Source organism: Dendropsophus ebraccatus, chromosome 2 (genome assembly GCF_027789765.1).
Source record: "Dendropsophus ebraccatus isolate aDenEbr1 chromosome 2, aDenEbr1.pat, whole genome shotgun sequence".
NCBI lineage: Eukaryota > Metazoa > Chordata > Amphibia > Anura > Hylidae > Dendropsophus > Dendropsophus ebraccatus.
In genome coordinates this window covers 99,577,158-99,593,021 of record NC_091455.1, presented here as the reverse complement: position 1 = coordinate 99,593,021, position 15,864 = coordinate 99,577,158, and the positions used below count along the sequence as shown (strand labels likewise).

The 15,864-nt window shown below is 40.4% G+C and overlaps 1 protein-coding gene across 6 annotated transcripts in view; it reads right to left on the bottom strand.

The window, feature by feature from the left end:
* Positions 1-894: 894 nt before the first annotated feature.
* LOC138784587 (mas-related G-protein coupled receptor member D-like) overlaps positions 895-15,864 on the bottom strand; it is a 101,298-nt gene continuing 86,328 nt past the window's right edge. For 4 of the 6 annotated variants that reach the window (XM_069960204.1, XM_069960199.1, XM_069960203.1 and 1 more), the window contains 4 exons: positions 8,502-8,784; positions 7,681-7,843; positions 6,924-6,943; positions 895-3,327 (listed from right to left, as the gene is read on the bottom strand). In XM_069960204.1, the coding sequence (XP_069816305.1) occupies positions 2,294-3,327; positions 6,924-6,939 (1,050 nt within the window). In that variant the 5' untranslated portion in view covers positions 6,940-6,943; positions 7,681-7,843; positions 8,502-8,784 and the 3' untranslated portion in view covers positions 895-2,293. Of the gene's footprint in view, positions 3,328-6,004; positions 6,171-6,923; positions 6,946-7,680; positions 7,844-8,501; positions 8,785-15,864 lie in introns of those variants that run through there. The other 2 variants (XM_069960201.1, XM_069960202.1) reach the window with 2 other exon arrangements.

Genomic DNA, 15,864 nt, shown 5'->3' with positions numbered 1-15,864 from the left:
GATGTGGATCTTCATGGGGTCTTTATTATTATCATCCTCTTCATAATCTGGCACAAACGTGTCCTCTTCCAAGCTCAATTCCTCCATAGTCATGCAGTACGATCCCATTCTTAGGCTATAAGCTTTCTGGATCTCGCAACTGCTCTGGGGCGTGTCAACTACATCTGTCTGAATACTTTCTTGTTGTCTCTCTCGAGAGATTCCTTAAAAAGGTCCTCAACATCCAGTGTCTCAGGGTGTAGGGATTCTGCTTTTACATATTTTCTTTGTTTGTAAACTGAACTAAAGACCAGCACACAGTGACTTGCTATAATGCAGAAACAAAAGACAAGTCAATCATTATGTAAAACCAGTGACTGACTTGCTATCCTGCAGCACCGGCAGTCATTTTTTATTCGCAACCAGTGACTCAATGCAAAAGCAGCACCCAGTTGATTTGTATATTGGACACTGACTGCAAAGCTCTCAAAGAAATCTACGCACAATGCACCCACAGTCCACCCACAATCGACCCTCCTATCCTCTCCTCTCTTTCCCAATCTCTCTGTTCTTCTGTCTGTATTTCTTTCTCTGCTCTAAATGCCTGCTTCTACCTATCCACCTCCAGGAAACAAATCACCTTATATAGGGGCTAAGGGAAAGGTGCTGACATCACAGTGGGGCTTGTGGATGATTATGGATAATCCCTTTCTCCCTTGCAGGTGGTTATGGATAATCCCTTGCTCCTGCCCAGTGACAGTACTGTAAATTAACATGTGCAGCTGCCATATTTAGCAAAATTTGTTAACGAATCAAAGCAAAGCAAAACTAATCACATTGACAGCACAATTCACATCAAATCTTGCTTTGCTCATCTGTAGTTATAAGGATCAGAATAGAGCAATTTCACAGAAATTATTTTTTTAAAGATTTTTATTTTTTTAAAAGAAGTTAAATAAATAAATAAAATTAAAGTTAAATAATTTGCATATTGTTGTAATCATACTGACTTGAGGAATATAGATAACATGTCAGTTTTAACTCAGGGTGTAAGGCATTAAGACGAAACCCCTCCAAAATGAAGAAAATATGGATTTTTTATGGAAATTTTTTATGGAAAAAATGAGCGTGGTGTCACAAAGTACAAGTGGTATCACAAAAAATAAGAGACGATATCGGTCTGTAGGTGAAAAAACACGAGTGCTATGGCCTTTTAAACACACTCTATTCCTCTAGACCTCAACCTCAGCATTGGCCTCCCTTATACTCAGCTATACTAGTAGTTGGTTTATTTATGCAGAGTACTAGAGGACTAGACTGGCATACCTCAAAATGGTAAGTATAGGTTTTTGAAAATCTGTTTTACTTTGATACATCGGAGTATTTGCATAGGTGTAAATAAGTGTTTAAAGAGGTTGTCCAGGGGAAATTAACTTGTCTCCTATCTACCTCCATACCCCCCACCAATCTCCATATCAAGCCCCCAACTTCTTTGTTATAAATACAGCTATGGATAGGACACAAGTTAGTATTCTCTGCATAACCTCTTTAATTCTTCTGTAGCGCCATCACAGAATTCAACTGCTACACTGAAATTACCCATTTAATAAAGATAAGCTGTTTAATATTTATCAGCATTAGTTTTATTTGCATAGAACAAGGAACGTTTTGTCTACACAACTGGAAAGTCCCTTAAACTTGCTGCAAGCTTACACTGCTTGCCTGATTAGGTAAAGATCATAGCACTCGTGGACAAAACATTACTAAACACATTTTTATGGCTGTGTTCACACAATGATTTTTAACAGCCATTATTCTATACTCAAAATAACGGTCAATGTTTAACACACTTTGGCGGCTGTCATTGCAATCACGGCCATTAGTACATTGTTTAAGTTTAATAATGGCCACTTTCAAGACGCTTTTGGGGTTTGCTATTTTTAAAGATCCATTGAATTTTGTTGAAAATACATGAACAATACGTGAACACTGGCCACTATTTTATGCATTGTATAAACTAACAGCTGTTGTTTCTATAGACTTCAGTGGAAATTATTGAAGACTGAAAACAACTGCAGGTATTTTGAGTATCAAATAATGAACATTACTTAAATAAAAAAAAAAGTGTGTGAACATGGCCTTTTTGTTATATTATGCATTATATGAACACAAATTTTGCCATGCCATTGTGCCACTTCTGTCACTTGAATGGGACAGAACTGCAATATTCTATTGATTGTTTTTTTTTTTTTTTGTCTAAGCCATGCTTGATAAAGTTTTTACTTTAGATTGTTATTGGAGTTTAGCACAACTCTTAGAAGGTACTTGCAAGATTGGTTTGGTTTGATGTGTTACTTGTTTTGTTACTGCTCGAGTCATCATTTTCATCATCTTCTGTTCTGAAGGCTCGTTGAAGGGCATCTTGGATAGAATGGCTCGTTTTCTGCTTCCATTTTTTCCCAACAATGAAGTAGATATATGGATCAATGGTACAGTTCAACACTAAACAAAATGTACTGGCACAAAAAAGTCCCATTGCTGAAATATCTGATTGTAGCAGATGAAAATACATTAAAAACCAAACAAAATTAATTGGAATGACAGAAATAATGAATACAAAAACTGCAGTGAGAATAATAATGTAAAGCTTTTGTGGATATCGCTTGCCAAAGGTCCTTTTTATTTTGATGAGCAAAGTGAGACTTGAAATGACCATGAAAGGTAAGCAGATGACTATGGATAAACCAAAAACTATTATCTGGACTGCTGTACACTGTGTAGTTGACTCGACAAAAGCTTTTTTTGTGCACACCAAGTTCTTTATGAGACTCTCTGTGAATCCAATAAGCCAAACTGCAGCACAGGTGATAGTAGACAAATTCTGGGGCCGATGGCATTGGTACCAGAGAGGGAACAGAACAGAGAGGCATCTTTCCAGACTGATGGCTGTGAGGATGAACATTCCTGAATATTGTCCACTGTCACAAAGTATCTCAAAAAATAGATAAACTGAATCTTTCTCTTTAAAACGTGGATTTGGATTTTTTAATGAATTAATAAACAATATTAGTACAGGTATGGTGAATATTAGATAGATGAAGTCGGCCACTGACAGATTGATAATGTAAATGGTATACTTGTTCTTTTTGATCTTGAAGCAAAGATAACGCAAAACAATAATGTTTCCTACCAAGCCAATCAGACAGAAAACTATAGCAATGATAAAAGTTATAATAAAAGTCAGCTGCGCATTTCTTGGATGGTCACCATCAGTAATATTTCGTTCAGAGACAGTCGGAGTTAGAGTTGAGTTATTCATTTTATTGATAGGTGTATCGTCTTGAAAATCTGTGTTCCGAGATATAAATGTATTAAAAACAATCATACATCAGCAGTATTACTTTAGCATTACATTATCTATGCAATTTGATTTGAAAGAATGAAATAGTTTTTGGGACTACACTTTTTTGTAAAAGATATTATAGCAAAAGTAATTTGTTTTGCTTTTTACCTAGTTGTGCTGGTCTTAAGTGTGTGTGCTATAAACACAAAATATACAATTACTGTATATTCTTAACAATGCTATTTGCAAAACTGCTGGCTTCTTTTATTGTAGATTTATTAAAGCAATACAGAAAGTGGTTACAAAAGTATGCATAGCCTTATTAAGTAATGGTTATAACTTATAATCGATGCTAGACTGAGCACCTCGTAGTGCTTGTGTCAAAAAGTAAGTCTCCTCCCTACATGTTTGGCCATGTTAAACATGCAGGGAAGGCCTGTCACATTCTGTTATGCTGTAACCATGTTGTCTACTGGCATAGAAGTGATTGGCTAGCCCCATCAGGTGACCTGGGTCTATATAGGCCTGGGTCACCTAATGCTTGGCTCAGACGCTGTCTTTTAGCAGGGAGAGATGCTGTAGAAGGGATAGCGTTAGGGTATGGAATAGTTTAAGTAGGTATGTAGAAGGACTTAGCAATAGTTTCTGCCAGTCCGTACCTGCTTCCCACTTGTCGATTCTCTTACTACCTGCAATACCGGCATAGACAAGGGGGAAGTAGACATACAGTAGTACTGTTAAAATCTCATTGTGCTGATATTAAAACAGGCATAATAATAAATCTATGGGAATATCACTAAATTAAAAATGCTAATTTTTCATTTAGGGATATACCTCTCATGATGTCTATATCCCAGGCAGCGTGTATCTGAGCATAGGTTTATTCTTTTGCCCATTCTAATATTAAAACTATGAAATTTAAACAGTACTACTGTATGTCTGCTTCCCACTTTTCTATGCGATAATGCAGGTATTGAGAGAATCGAAAAGTGGAAAGCAGGCATAGGCCAGCAAAAACTATTGGTGAGGCAGGAATCAAGGTAAATCATATGAACAGATGCTATAGTAAACCTGGGACTAAAGAACTAGAACAAATTGAATGGGTGAATACTGTGACTTTAGGGTTAATCATACTCAGTAATATGTACTGTCACTAATGTTAAAATCATTTTTTCTTCTAGGTGCCTCACAAGGAAAGTTATCTGCCTTAATTGGTGTGGGAACAGGAGTTACAGGAGTTAATAAGCAAGGGAACCTCTGGCGTTGATAGCGTTCTAATTGTAACCACAGAAGTAACTGTGCACAGCACAGCATGGTTACTTGTCCTCCTACAGTGGTTAGTGCTATGAGAACTGTTTTTTTTTTTTAAAGTTTATTAACAGTAATAGTATTTATGGACCCTGAACTGTACTAATTTGTTTATTTATGTACTGTAATTTGTAATTTTCATGTTATGTTCTTACCCATCATTTGTACATTGTTTGCACGTTATGTTCTAGCATACTCCTCCTGTTGTTCCTGTTCTATTTCAATTTTTTTCATCACTTTCTGAGATTTTCCGGTGATTTAGACACCCTCCCTTCTGCCGAGCAGGGGGCAACTGGTTAAATGCTTGAGTCTCCATTAATTTAGGGTTTGTTACTCAAGTCAAACAGTTGAGCATTAAAAATGCTTGACTCGAGTGAAAAGCACTTGAGCCTTTTACTGTTTGGTCAACATTAGTTATAGCTATTCATTTCAACTAGCTTTCCTACACTAGACTACGTTGAAGCTTTACACACTGTTAAAATTGAGTGGATTGCCGCCATTTTATAGTAAATAATTGCTGTTATTTTAAAACAACAGCCATTGTTTTGAAATAATGGCCATTATTTGCTTTTAAATTATAGCCATCCACTCAATTTCAATATTGTGGGAACATAGCCTTTCTGTGTTTTTAATCCACTCCTGGTTTTGGTTGCAAAATACTGAGCAGAAATACTGTTTGTGAACATAGCCTTAAAAATGATACAATAATGAGGGAGAAAAAACTAAAGACCTATATTTAATTTACATAAGGGGATTTAAACCAAAAAATTAATTGCTGACAGGTCTCTAGACAGGTGAGTTACCCTTAGACCACAGCTCCAACATATTTGAGTTTAGAGATTAAACTATATGTGAGTGTTTCTTTCAGACATAAACTGCCTACAGAGGACAGAGACACTGGCTGGCAGCTGAGCGAGCAAGAGGCAGGGCAGCATTGAATATTCATGGGGAATAGGGATGAGGAAGGAGTGGTGAGGTGTGCCAGATTGTGGCACAAACAACTTCTCTTTGACACTTCATTACAGTAGGATTGTGCATAATCCACTGCACAGACTGCACAGACTGCACTGCACTGCACAAAAGGTACCATGCACACTAGGGGACTGCCAGCTACAGCACATTGTCAGCACCCTAGGTAGGGCCTGGGTGCTGACAGATTCAGTTTAATCTAAATCTTTCTATGAAAGTCATGAAGACCATTTCTAATATTTGCTTAGCATCTGCCGTCCCCACAGACTGAAATTAAGACTAACAGAAGAACTAAACATCACTTTTGCATACAGAGATTTAAAAGGTTAAAATGTCTGCCACTGAAAGTATTTACGTAACTGTGGATAACTACAGTAGATCAGAAAATAAGAAAGTAAATCTTACCTGCAATGTCTTGTTTTACCTCAGGCAGTGAGAGGTAAGGCTATAAGTTCATCCCGGGACTCTGAGTACAGAAAAACTGCCTACTTGTTGTCTACTGACCAATTATAAGTGCCGGATTTAATAGCAACTTGTGCAATGTAGGTGGAGAAATCTGATATAATATAGGCTATATGGAAAGTCCAAATATTTACAAATAAGTACATTATAGTTGTATGAGGTATGCCAGTAATTACAAGCATTCTAGATTCTCAATTACTGTTAGGAAATAACCTATGTAACAGCATGTTTAAATCTTGGTCACTCTCATGATTCTATTACTTTACAATTAATATATTGTTAATATAGGATATTGATCAGAGGTGTAGCTAGGATTCATGGGGCCCCAACAACTGTATGTGGCCCTCATAAATCCTGTAACCACCCCCCTTCCCCCATGCATATACTCACATGACCCGAAGGAGGATGGTGCCAGGCAGTGTCTTTGTCGGGGGGAGGAGGGGCAGGAAAAGTGAGGTGCAGGCTGGGGGATGTTGAGTTGCGGATGGGATGGCACCAGTGAGCAGTGCCTGCTCCAGCTGTCACTATCTGGGGGGCATAATGATGGCAGGGTGCAAGGTGCAGGCAGTGGCCACTAGTGTGATCCTGTCACTGCCACGTGGAGCCACTGTCTCTTTGGGTGAAGAAGGTTCTGTTGGTGAGTGAGATGACAGTACCACCCACTAGTACTATGGAGACAGACCAAATGTTTTGCCGATGAAGGCCCGGGCCCCCCTTTCCCATGGGCCTCATAGCAGTCGTGTGGTCTGACAACATGGTAGCTACGCTACTGATATTGATGAATATAATAGGAAAAAAATTTAAATCATTAGCAACTAAAAAAAAGCATACAAAAGGAAAACCATGAATATGCCATACATACCCAAACAGGCAAACATTTCTCTGTAGAAGGGAAAAAAAATTATTACAACTAATAGAAGTATTCTTCTTAGTGGGTGATGTCCTATAGATTATAATTATCAAATTCTTTGCACATGCATGTTTTCCATTAAACTCTGTTACAGACGTATGTTACACCCATAGTGCATTCTGCATCACCAACAACCACTGTAATCCAAGGACAGCTTAAGTATGAAGTGGAGAAGATACTAGACTCCCTTTACGTGCAAAACAGGGGCACCCCTGGACAGGATGCTAACCCCTTACCCATTATTTATGTGCACTGGTTTACATTATGTCCTAAATTTGCGCTACTTTGCACATATCTTCATGTTTACAACTATGCAGTCTAATGACTGTTTCCATATTTTATGGTAACATTTTTTTTTTTTGTTTCGACACTAAGGTGACATGTATCATGGTGAGCCTCTTTTGAACATGTCTGTACACAGCTGTGTTTTTAATCTGTAAGACTGTGGGTCTAATAAAGATTGTTCTGCTTTACTACATTTTTGGATGTGAGTTCCTTCCATAGTCTCAAGCTTTCTCTTTTGTTGTATATATTTTTTTAGTATTTAAATTCTATGTTTCATTTGTACCAGTGTGAACAATCAACACAGCTCAATTTATTCTGCCTTGGTAATTGATTCCCCACCACACCCATCTCTTCCCTGAAGAGTTTTCTCTGGTCATTAAACTTTAAAGTTAACTTTTGTATTGCTTGTGATTGAAATACCTACCTTTCCACTCATTTGTTGCTTTGTCAGTTTGTGTTCTGTGTGCCGGGTCCAATCATGTTCTGAACCAGGTCCCTGGCCTCCTATAAAGTGTTTTTTTTTTTTCCTTTGAATGAATAACACTTCATGGGACATCAGTACATTTTCAAGAAAGTGGCTTTGCAGTCTGCAGAAGTAAAATGGATGTGTGCAAGAGTTCTTAGTGTTGCCATGTGTTGCCAGTATTACATATTTTAAATAGATTTTCCAACTTTCAACATTGATGGCATGTCCATGTTCTTTGTACTTATTAAAAGGTCTATGTGATAAGAATTATTGTTAATAATGTCAACGTGCATTTGTTTATTACATGCAACAAAAAAACTACTCAAACATAATGCATTAAATAGCAGCTATGCTTTCCATACATTTAAGGGCTAATGCACACATCCGTTAAATTCCGTACGTCTGCTAACTAAATATGAGCTCCCAGCATCATGTTTAATTGTGAAGTCGGGAGCTCTGATACTGTTTAAAAGTTTGCACTAGTTTACTGGCAGTTTGGAAGAGAGTTTGACTTTAACTCTTTGAGGTATATAGGAAGCTGCTGTCAGTAAGTGCAGAAAGTCCATTTACTAATACTGTACATTGAACTATTTTACTATAAAGTTGCCAACCCCTTTTAGGTGTTAAAGGGGTAGTGCGGCGCTAAGAAATTATTCATAAAATAACACACATTACAAAGTTATACAACTTTGTAATGTATGTTATGTATGTGAATGGCCCCCTTCCCGTGTTTCCCGACTCCCGCCCGTGTACCCGGAAGTGTAGTGCAGTATACATACCTGATCCTTGTCAACCGACCCCATCTATAATCTTGTCAAAGACGTCATCTTCGGGAGGCCAGCCGACCCGCTCCTGCCGTCCCTCATGCCGGCCCCCCTCTGCCGCGTCGTAACTGTGCTCAGCCGCGATTGGCTGAGCAGCCTTTCCTGTCCTTTCCAGTCATGCTGGCTACATCCACATTCCTCCCATAATGACCTGAGGGACATACCCAGCACTTAGGAACATCACTCAAGACTTGATTATAAATCCTCTTGTATTGTGGCCCTTCAACAGCTAAAACTGCTGAAGAAAAAAAAACACATTAAAAAAATAGTGTGCGAATAAACCTTAATAAATATGATATAAACAACAATATAGTATTGCTAACACACATATATTTACCTATAAATGACAATTTTTTCTAGCTTTAGCAATTTGTAAAAAGTGTGGGTCGTGTATTTCTACATTTCTGGGCATTCCAAGTTGATGGGCTGATAACCTTACACAAAGAAAGATGATTTGGCTGCAGCTGCGGCAATTTATATAGATAAGCAGTTCTAGTGTTGTTTCTATAAAAGCTTCAACTAGCCATCAACTTTGAGAAAGTCAGATTAGTCTGACGAAACATGTCAGTCTGAGGCATGGATTTGTAATCATGATTATGTTAGTGAGTAAGCGTCCTGAACCATGTGCATGCAGACAGTTTGAAAATAGCCAGATGGGGGATCCTAGTGAGCGTATCCCAAATTGCTCAACCTCGCAGGCAGCCAGCTAGCACTAAGCGTACAGTAGCCCATGCTGTTCAGCACGCAACCTTGCAGAACCTAAGGGGTAACACAGCCAAGGTGTCTTGAGCTTCGTCTGACGCTGTGAGTCTTTTAAATAACAAATTGCCAGATCAAGGCATTTGTCTAGTACCTCCTTAGTTCTATCATTTTGGAATCGATAGTGCATATTGTACCATAGTCCTTATTGATAACCTATTTAGGTTATTAAAGTGTACCTGTCGTTATTACTTTCAAAATCTAAATCAACAGTAGATGTGATATAAAGCAAGTTTGCAATTTACATTTATTGGTTATTTTTTAGTTATCATGGAAAACATGGCACTTCCTGACTCTTTTTTTCTTAAAAAACAGGAAACAGTGTATCCCAGGCCATCTGAGCGATCACAGAGAAAAAACAGTCATGTGACTGATGGACACATTGAGCGGTGACTCTCTGTACTGACCAGAATTCCTGTGTTTAGTCTGTCTTTTTCAACCAGCACAGTTAGAAAATCTGCCTTCAGGAGACTGGACCTGGATTTCTGGTAAGTACAGCTTTGTTTTACAGCATGATAACAACAACAAAAAATAATGAATGTATATTGCAAACTTGCTTTATATCACATCTACCATTAATTTCGATTTTGAACGTTATAACGACAGTGACACTTTAACTCTTCAACGGCTGAATCATAGCATGAAGTAATGCTCTTCAGTGAAGGATACAGGACCAGTATCTATCGATAGCTACCATAGTGACATTTTAAATTGCATCTTCACATTTTTGCATTATTTTAAAGTGTACAATAAAAGTTATATTTTAAGCCACTGAGGAAAATGGGGTATAGGAACTAGGCTACCTAGCATTAATCTCAACAGATTTATACCTCACAGTTTCAGCTAGGGTTATACACCTACCGGCCGACACATTTCTTTGTGTTAAATATGAATAAAGTAATTTTAAATAATTCTGTCAGAAAGTCATATATTTATTTTCACCCACAGCCAACATGTGGTTGCTGCCTTTACAACATAATTCTATGTTCCCACAAGGTCCTTTTTAGATTTTTTTTATGATTATAATGATCATTATTTACAGCCACCAATATAAACTAATGGCTGTTATTTTAAAAACAATGGCCGTTGTGGGAACATAGCCTTAAAATGTGAAGAAACAAGCAGCTCTAAAGATGGTAGTCATGTTACTTTTATTATTGATTATTAGTGATGAGCGAGCATGCTCGTCCGAGCTTGGTACTCATTCGAGTATTAAGGTACTCAATGGTACTCGCTACTCGGACGAGTATCTCGCTACTACACTGTATTGCTGGGATTTGTAGTACACCTGCATAGAACTTCAATAGAATGTTAACCCAACTGCTAGAGTCAAATTGAAAATCGAAAGGGTGCTGGGGGTAGAAGGCTACTTGTTGGCTACTGCTGGGCCTTAACTGGCATCCATGTTGACTGTTGCTGGGCCTTTACTGGCATCCATGTTGACTACCGCTGTGCCTGCCCTTACATTCCTTGTCTTGTCCATTTCAAACCATTTTATCTGTGGATGTCATCTCATCTTACGGGTGTCCTATGCCATTCTCTTACCAGTACCTTCTACCTTTTTCAATGTTGTAGCCATTTTTAAGGCAGGATTGACCAGAGCAGTAACCATCCATGACATCCATGTTGACTACTGCTGTGCCTGCCCTTGCATCCATGTTGGCTATTGCTGAGCCTTCACTGGCATCCATGTTGACAACTGCTGGGCCTTAACTGGCATCCATGTTGACTACTGGTTTGCCTGCCTTTGCCTCTTAGTTGGCTACTGCTGGGCCTTAACTGGCATCCATTTTGACTACTGGTGTGCCTGCCCTTGCCTCCTTGTTGGCTACTGCTGGGCCTTAACTGGAACCCATGTTGACTACTGGTGTGCCTGCCCTTGCCTCCTTGTTGGCTACTGCTGGGCCTTCCATGTTGACTACTGGTTTGCCTGCCCTTGCCTCTTTGCTGCTTGGCCTTAACTGGCATCCATTTTGACTACTGGTGTGCCTGCCCTTGCCTCCTTGTCGCTGGGCCTTAACTGGCATCCATGTTGACTACGAGTGTGCCTGCCCTTGCCTCCTTGTTGGCTACTGCTGGGCCTTAACTGGCATCCATGTTGACTACTGGTGTGCCTGCCCTTGCCTCCTTGTTGGCTACTGCTGGGCCTTAACTGGCATCCATGTTGACTACTGGTGTGCCTGCCCTTGCCTCCTTGTTGGCTACTGCTGGGCCTTAACTGGCATCCATGTTGACTACTGGTGTGCCTGCCTTTGCCTCTTTGTTGCTTGGCCTTAACTGGCATCCATGTTGACTACTGGTGTGCCTGCCCTTGCCTCCTTGTTGCTGGGCCTTAACAGGCATCCATGTTGACTACGAGTGTGCCTGCCCTTGCCTCCTTGTTGGCTACTGCTGGGCCTTAACTGGCATCCATGTTGACTACTGGTGTGCCTGCCTTTGCCTCTTTGTTGCTTGGCCTTAACTGGCATCCATGTTGACTACTGGTGTGCCTGCCCTTGCCTCCTTGTTGCTGGGCCTTAACAGGCATCCATGTTGACTACTGGTGTGCCTGCCCTTGCCTCCTTGTTGGCTGTCCACCCAGGGAAAGCAGCTCAACATGAAGATTCTTGTTATCTCCTCTCCTCCTCAACCTCCTCTTCCTCCTCTTCCTTCAATTCTCAGCCAACAGCCAAGTCTTCTTCTGCCATGCAGTGTCTGGCCTAATTATTGGGAGGCTCAATTGCTTTCTCACTCACTTCTAATGGTTCTCTGTGTCCTCACTGGCAGGATTGTTTTATTTATTTATTTTTGTACTCTTACTCTGTGTAAGGCCTAATTTTTGTGAGGTTCCACGCCTGCCTCATCTAAAGGCCGGTAATGGCCACTTTATGTTTTGTTTTTTTTTCTAACCTTCAATTTAAATTTTAAAATCAAATCGACTTCAATTCAAGTGCTATTTTGCAGGGCTGTCTGGTCCTCTATTGTATCTCCAAGATACACGCCACTGTTCAAATAAACAGACAGTGATAATGGTGGATCCTAATTTAGCATCCTTGTGTTGTCCATTTCGTACCAGACAATCTGTGGATGTCAACTTGCGGGTGTTCTCTGCCGTCCTTTAATTTTTTAGCTCGGGGCCTCTTAAGAAGACTGTATTGTTATTCTTCGTCCCTACGTCCAAAGAGATGCCTATCACGCAAAACTGCATGAGGGTGTGAGGCAAAATCTAGCCATAATCTGGCTATTTTAGTTTTAGGCGCAGCAGCACTGCCGTGGGTAAGCGCCATCAGGCGGTGCTCAAACTGATGAACAGCACCTTCTACCTTCTTTGGATGTTTTAGCCGTTTTGAAGGCAGGATTGACCAGGCCTTTCATCAGTAGCTTCTAACCTTCCTTGGATGTTGTCGTTGACCAGGTCTTTTTAACCCCTTAATGACATAGGGCGTATATTTACGCCCTGATGCCGTTAGGGACGTTCAGAGCGGGGCCGCGCGGCGGCCGCGCTCTGAACCGCGGTGGTCCCGGGTGCCGCTTGTAGCCCGGGACCGCAGGTATTAGCGGGCACGGTCCGATCGCCGTGTCCGCTAATACAGTAATCAGATGCAGCTGTCAAAGTTGACAGCTGCATCCGATTACCGGAAGTTGACAGCTGCAGCAGCCGGAAGTAAACAAGTGCTTATCTCGTGGATCTCTGCAGCATATCTATGCTGCAGAGATCTCTATGAGAGATCAGTGCACTTATACTAGAAGTCCCCCAGGGGGGCTTCTAGTATAAGTGTAAAAGTAAAAAAAAAAGTGTTGTTAATAGTAAAAATCCCCCTCCCCTAATAAAAGTCAGAATCACCCCCCTTTTCCCAGGTTATTAATAAAAGTAAACAAAAAAATAAATAAATAAATAAACATGTTTGCTATCGCCGCGTGCGTAATCGCCTGAACTATTAATTAATCACATTCCTGATCTCACACGGTAAACGGCGTCAGCGCAAAAAAATCCCAAAGTGCGAAATTGCACATTTTTGGTCGCATCAAATCCAGAAAAATTGTAATAAAAAGCGATCAAAAAGTCGTATATGCGCAATCAAGGTACCGATAGAAAGAACACATCATGGCGCAAAAAATGACACCTGACACAGCCCCATAGACCAAAGAATAAAAGCGCTATAAGCCTGGGAATGGAGCGATTTTAAGTGACGTATATTTGTTGACAATGGTTTGAATTTTTTACAGGCCATCAGATACAATATAAGTTATACATGTTATATATCATTTTAATCATAACGACTTGAGGAACATGCATAACAAGTCAGTTTTACCCCAGGGCGAATGGCGTAAAAACACATTTCCCCCAAATAAACAAAATGCGGTTTTTTTTTTTCAATTTCCCCACACTTTGAATTTTTTTCTGGTTTCACAGTATACTTTATGCAAAAATCCAGCCTGTCATTGCAAAGTACAATTAGTGACGCAAAAAATAAGGGCTCATGTGGGTTTCTAGGTGGAAAAATGCAAGTGCTATGGCCTTTTAAGCACAAGGAGGAAAAAACGAAAACGCAAAAATCGAAATTGGCTCTGTCCTTAAGGGGTTAATACACAGACTACCGCATTTGCCGTCTCTTAGAGACTCTTTAAAGGATTGAAAGTGTATTCGTTCAAATTCCGGGGCCTCCTAAGAAGACTGTATTGTTCTCTGTGTCCTCACTGCCATGCTCTGATGTCACACTACGTCTGCCGAGGAGCGGGACTGGTTGTCGGGGGACTGCCGATCGCGCCCCCGCTAACCAGCCAGCTGTTTTATTTTTTGTCTAGCCGTGGCCGGGCCTCACCACCCCCGGTCGAGAGGCATCAGGTGCACCCTTGATGGTGACTGACAGCTGGCCTAGCCAGTTAGCTGTAAGCACCTGGGTTCGTGTCCACTAAATATCCCAGCCCCTGGACTCACTCCAATTTTTGGGTGGGCTCACTTGCTTCCTCACTCATGTTTAATGGCTCTCTGTGTGTTCAATGCCATGCAGTGTCTGGCCTAATTTTGGGGAGGCTCACTTGCTTCCTCACTCACTTTTAATGGTTCTCTGTGTGCCCAATGCCATGCAGTGTCTGGCCTAATTTTGGGGAGGCTCACTTGCTTTCTCACTCACTTTTAATGGTTTTCTGTGTGCTCACTGCCATGCTAGGTCTGGTATAATTTTTGGAAGGCTGACTGGCTACCGCTTCTACCTTGTTCACTCTGTCCTCAACCCCATGCTGTGTCAGGCTGAATTTTTGCCTGGTTCATGATATTCAACCTCTGTTTTAATGGTTCCCTGTGTTCTCACTGCCATGCTGTGTCACGCTGAGATTTTGGGTGGTCCCTATGCCTACCTCTGTTTTAACCAGGCTGTTGCACAGAATTAGGCATAATGGTGTCATTAGGCTGCCTCAGAGGCATGCATACATGCTGCCCCTGCTGTTTCCTGTCCATTTCCATTGTGTTTCCATCAATTTCTGAGGTTGACAGGTTTTCACACGACCTTCCCTCTACCGAACTTGAGTCTCCTGCAAAAATGCTCGAGTCTCCCATTGACTTCAATGGGGTTCGTTACTCGAAACGAGCACTCGTGTATCGGGAAATACTCGTCTCGAGTAACGAGCACCCGAGCATTTTAGTACTCGCTCATCACTATTGATTATGTATCCCAGGCAAATATTTCTATGCTGTAATGGGTTCGTAATGTTATTGTCTGAGCACCTGCTGTATAGAGCTGTGTAGGATGGCAGGTCACAGGGCAACTGGTACGCTGCAAGCTGCAATGAGTAGTTAACCTTTAACATGTTACAGTTGCTAGTAAACAATGACCTGGGTAAAGTTAAAACTGTTCTGTGTAAATACACTGAGTCAAGGTGGCAGGAAAGAAGCTTTGCCAAACATGTGTATTCTGTTATTAAGTCTATGTTCTATCCATACAATATTATTGGCAGCGATTCTTGTAGAAAAAAAATAAAGTACTACTACCGCTTTTAATCACTACATCCTGCAACCATTCTCTAAAAGAAACCCTGGAAGCCTCACATGTCACATGTACTAGTTTTGCAAATGCAAATGACTGCTTTACTTTTACTGTGGGGCAGACTACACACCTATTTGTGAGATACCAGAAGGCCCTATCACATAGGCTAATTATGAGTCACACGGACCAATATTTCCCTGAGTAAAAGAGCCAGCGATCAGTTAATGAACAAGTAAATGCTCATTTGTTGACTAATCGTCCAATTCTGACCTGCTTAAAAATCCTTGGTCATTAGCCTTACATCTTCCTGCATAATATGGAATGTGCAGCCAACAGTTGATTAAAGTAAAGGGTCACACAATCACAATGGCTCTGTAAACAAGTGCTGATCAATACGTTCAGTGCTTATCAGGTCAGGCCATCTAACACGTCTTTAACTTGAAATAATATCTCTTTCATCTAATCTGATTGCTATCTAATTTTACTTCTCAACATTATTATACTGTTTTAAATACTATTTATATACAGTACTATTACCAGAAATGATGGATCCAATACTTTACACACAGAACAAGAATGTGTTTTTTTCTAAGCCA